The sequence below is a fragment of the Sycon ciliatum genome, chromosome 3 (assembly GCF_964019385.1).
Source record: "Sycon ciliatum chromosome 3, ocSycCili1.1, whole genome shotgun sequence".
In the NCBI taxonomy this organism is placed as follows: domain Eukaryota; kingdom Metazoa; phylum Porifera; class Calcarea; order Leucosolenida; family Sycettidae; genus Sycon; species Sycon ciliatum.
The window spans coordinates 23197604-23202603 of record NC_088645.1 but is presented as its reverse complement, the minus strand read 5'-3'; the positions used below and the strand labels follow the sequence as shown (position 1 = coordinate 23202603).

General features: G+C 49.7%; 1 protein-coding gene across 1 annotated transcript; it reads left to right on the top strand.

Annotated features, from left to right (window-relative positions):
• Positions 1-3710: 3710 nt before the first annotated feature.
• Positions 3711-4124, top strand: LOC135812938 (acidic phospholipase A2 PA-1G-like). Its single transcript, XM_065326156.1, has one exon. The coding sequence runs from the start codon at positions 3711-3713 to the stop codon at positions 4122-4124; it is 414 nt and encodes a 137-aa protein (XP_065182228.1).
• Positions 4125-5000: the final 876 nt, after the last annotated feature.

Here is a 5000-nt window from a genome sequence, read left to right as displayed (position 1 = left end):
AAGTCTGACTTCACTGGTGTCGTGATCCACGGAATACCCGTCCGCGGCCCGGCTTGCGCAGCAAAAGATGATTTGATTTGAATTTTTTCACACAGCGGGCTTTTTCACCGAAGGTCGAAAATCGCTGCAACTGGGCCATATTATGTAGATCTACGACTCGTAGACTTCTGCCACTGGCCTGCCATTCAAGGCTGCTACCTTCCGCAAAGTAACAGTTCCGGCCACATTTGGTGGATGGATGGACTGCGTGTCGAAGAACGCGGCAAATCTGCTGCAAAAGCAGAACGTCGCACGCCAATTCCGTGGTAATGTAGTATCCCTGCCCGACCAATACGGAAGCAGTACGGAACTAATACGGAGCTTGCCTGATGTATATTTAGTGTATCTCCGTGTGTAAGCGTACGTCGTCTGCTGCATAAAAGCGGCTGCGCATTTCTGTTTTGATGAAGATGAGATTTTGATAATAACGAGCTATTCATCCTCCAGGTGAGCACCGGAGAGAAAGTCAGTTATTTTGCCGTTCCTTCTTTCATTAACGATTATATCTCAGGTGTGTACCTGAAAGTAGAATAAAAGTAATTATTGTTAATTGCACCGCGCCTACCACTCGGCTACCTATTACATTGGTGGCAGCGGTGTAGTTTTAAATAAAACAACGTGATTCGACCCCAGACCCCCATGGCTCAACCCGCTGCAGCTCCCTGCGACGAATCATGATGAGAATCATGTTTCTTGCCTTCCTGGGCTTGACCCTGCTTATTAGCTTGCAGCACAGTCAGGATGCTAGCGTGGATCACCCTTCCCTCCGCATGGCGTCCACTGGAGACTCCGATGGCGATTCCAAGCGACCCGCAACCTACATGTATATTACCGGTGGTGATGGCGAAGCTGATGAGGACGACAACAGGCAGTCTGCTGCCCAAGACAAGGAGGGTATTCCCCAAGACCAGCAGCGTTTGATTTTCGCCGGCACGCAGTCGGAAGCAGGAGCCCACTCTTCACTTGGTACTTCGTCTCCGTGGTGGAATGCAGAATTTCGTCAACACTCTTCCTGGCTAGACCATCACTCTTTACGTTGCGCCAAGCGATGCTATCGACAATGTGAAGACCATGATTCAAGACGAGGAGGGAGTGATCTGTCTGACGCCGAGCTAGCCGCTCTGAGCGACCGGCCCAACCAAGATAAAGATAAAACCTGGCTCGCCCTCCGCCAATACTGGCCATAGCTCCAGCCGTCGCCGTGGTTACTAACGCTGATTCCAGGTATGGCATTTTCTTTCCTGTCTTCCTTCAGTCTCCCTGTTCTCTTCAGTCTTCCTTTATGCGAGTGTGTGAATCCAGTTTAGTTTGGTAGGCGTCTGATCATGGTGAGCCACGGTTTACCCAGCTAACGTGGGACAATGTGTGTGACAACGCCCCTGATAGTTATAGTGTATTCAGTTCGGTTTTTTTGAACTGCGATGTTCCTGGCGGGTTGTGCCAGCGTAGTGCAGCAAGAGTGCTGTGGTTTCAGGTCCTATTTGGAGAACAGTTCTTTCCCCTTTTGACCCCGTGAGATCGTGTGAACCTGGTGTGCTTCTACTTTATGATTTGTTATCAGTTCATTTCTTCTGTCTACTCTAAACGTTATCATTTCCGATATAATTTGCCATCTTCCGGTTGACGCTGTGTTCGTAACTCTTCACTAATTTTTTTTTTTTTTTTTTTTTTTTTTTTTTTGGACAATAATTGTCATTTGACATGGCAGAGAATGCTTTTTCAGCCCCCGTTCTGCCGAAATATGCTCGACCCCCCAAACAGGCGTTTTCTGCCGAAAATTCTGCCGGCATTATCCGCCAAGCCCTAACACGTACATGTACGTGTATGTTCTATGACTCAATCTGTACGTTCTATGATGTATTTCTTTAAAAAAATTGCCGTTTCGCTAGTTGTCATGCGCCAGCGATATCGTGTTCTGTGCCCGTGCAAGAGGTCTTCTCACTCCTAGTAGTAGTACAGTATTATAATAATAATAATAATAATATAATAATACCACAGCACGCGTAATAATATAATTATGTGGGTATAATTATACGTTCCGCTTCTGTCCTATCTCCTATGATCAAATTCCATTATCAAGGTAATTATTAACACGGCGCACTGATGACCTGTGACGCCAGATCATGGATTGTCGGCCAGATTTCTCCATGTAGGCTTGTCCAGAGCGATGGCCCTCACATTCCCCAGCTGACTGCTGCGCTTCAAGTCGATGTTCCTCCTCTGTAAGTCGCTTGTGATGCGCGTCGCAATGGATGTCCTTGGACGTCCACGCCCAGCCTTGGCATCTCCCGCAAAATAGCCCGTCAGCGCGATCCATGGCGGCGCATCCCTGTCCATACGGAGAATATGGCCGGTTAGCTGCCATCTTCTCCTGTCCACGATGTCAGATAGTGGTTCCGTGTTGCACCTCTCATACAGCTCAGTATTTGATATCCTGGCTGGGTAGACTATGCCAATGAGCCGTCGGAGCTGCTTTCGGTGGAAAACGTTTAACGATTCTGCTTGTGCTGCCGTGAGCCCCCATGCGCCGCAGTTATACAAAAGAACGGGCAGAACCAGGGCATTATACAGGCGGATGCGCCTCTGCTCACTGACCTTCCCACGCCTCAGCCAGAGGCTATACATCCTGCCGTATGCACTCGAAGCGAGGTCTTTCCTCCGCTCCAGGTCCTCACTGTCGCCAATGAGGGACCCTAGCTGCCTGCTGGACCGCCAGGAGTCTGAAGTTGATGTCAGATGCAAGAATTCGGTCTTGGTCTCGTTTACTGTAAGGGACCAATCCCCGAGTTCTGCGCTAATGATGGGGAGGCTTCGCTTCAGCCACTCCTCACTGGTTGAGTACAATGTCACATCATCGGCGTAACCTGTTTCTCCGGGTATGTGACGGTCGGCGAAAGGGCGTTCGGGAAGGTTTGCTCTCACTTGGCGCAGTGCTGCCTCCAGGTAACAAATAAAAAGAACAGGGCTCAAGCCATCTCCCTGGGGGGTGCCGATGGTGCTGAGAAACGGATTGGCAGTTGCCTTTCCTACTTTCACTGATATTTGTGTGTGGAACAGTAGGTGCTGGATCATGCGCACTTCATCGGGGCCAGTCACTAATGCCATGACGTCTAACAGTTTGGTGCGATCGATCGTGTCGAACGCACGGGACATGTCAATCCCCAGCATGTGGCATTCCCAGTTGTATCGAGTCGCCTTGGCCGCAATCCAGTATTATAGTGTGCACTAAAGTACATGTACATGTACATGGATGTATGGCACAATACTGGGACCTGCCAGCAACAGGAAGACTGTCCATGCAGCAGGATGTCCATCCGATGGCAGGCATCAGGAGACCGGAGCATACACTCTCGTTTGTCCATTCGTGCCACAGCAGCTTCCACTGTCTCTTCGTATAGCAGGAGCGACACGTATCCTGTGGAGACAAGTAGGGACGCAGCCGGAAACAAGCAAGACATCGATCTGCAGCCCCAAGAAGGCTAACATGTTCTGCTGTATGCCTCGGCCATCCGTCCAAAGTACAAAAGCGCTATTTTCCCTCTGTTTCGCTGAAGTGCGATACGGGACCACGGTTGTTCCATCTTCTCTGACGCTGTGTGGGTTCCCTAAATCTGCCGGTCCTTCTTCACACCACGTACATACATGGTATGGTCTTGGCGAGAGTAGGCAAGATGCAGCCAGTACAGCTTTTCTTGTTAGGGTTTGCTGCAATCTTTATTGCTCAGGCGACTGGAAACGCTCTGCCCGAAAGGTCATCAGATGTTGGGTACGGCGTCAGCAAGCGCTCCCTGTTGAACTTCGGTCACATGGTGGCGTGCGCTATACCGAACGTGGGCAATGCCATCACGGCGGCGGCGCGCTACAACAAGTACGGCTGCTACTGCGGCGTCGGCGGATCCGGCACGCCGGTGGACCCCATAGACCGATGCTGTCAAGCGCACGATGCATGCTACGGCGCAGTCACGGCGGCGGGATGCAAGACCTCCTACACGGACATGTACCACTGGCAATGCAAGCGTGGCGTGCCGGAGTGTACAACCTCCAAGTTTATGGAACATTTTGGTAAGGCCCCAAGACGACTTTAACTTACTTCCCATATGAATATCGATTTTTAAATCACCATCCAGGGGTAACAGGCAATCTGAGTGTAGTAATGCAGAATGCGATGACAAATTGCAGGCGTAGATCAACACATTAAATCGCAAATCAACATACAGTGAAACCTGTGACTAACGACCACCCTTTGGGGCCAGAGAAAGTGGTCTTTAGTGGCAGGTGGTCCTTAGTTACAGGTTTGCACCACCCAACCATGTATGAATGTGAGACCTTCCGTGCCTGGCAAAGTGGTCTTCAGTACCAGGTTGGTCGCTAGTCACGGTGGTCTTTAGTTACAGGTTTTACTGTAGTACCAGGTTGGTCGCTAGTCACAGTGGTCTTTAGTTACAGGTTTTACTGTAGTACCAGGCTGGTCGCTAGTCACGGTGGTCTTTAGTTACAGGTTTTACTGTAGTACCAGGTTGGTCGCTAGTCACAGTGGTCTTTAGTTACAGGTTTTACTGTAGTACATGTACCAGGCTGGTCGCTAGTCACGGTGGTCTTTAGTTACAGGTTTTACTGTAGTACCAGGTTGGTCGCTAGTCACAGTGGTCTTTAGTTACAGGTTTTACTGTAGTACCAGGCTGGTCGCTAGTCACGGTGGTCTTTAGTTACAGGTTTTACTGTAGTACCAGGCTGGTCGCTAGTCACGGTGGTCTTTAGTTACAGGTTTTACTGTAGTACCAGGCTGGTCGCTAGTCACGGTGGTCTTTAGTTACAGGTTTTACTGTAGTACCAGGCTGGTCGCTAGTCACGGTGGTCTTTAGTTACAGGTTTTACTGTAGTACCAGGCTGGTCGCTAGTCACGGTGGTCTTTAGTTACAGGTTTTAATGTACATGTACAATCATGTACATTGTATGTGGAG

Bases quoted from the DNA above. Each gene is read 5' to 3' on its own strand.
- LOC135812938 (XM_065326156.1), top strand. From the start codon at position 3,711: ATGCAGCCAGTACAGCTTTTCTTGTTAGGGTTTGCTGCAATCTTTATT.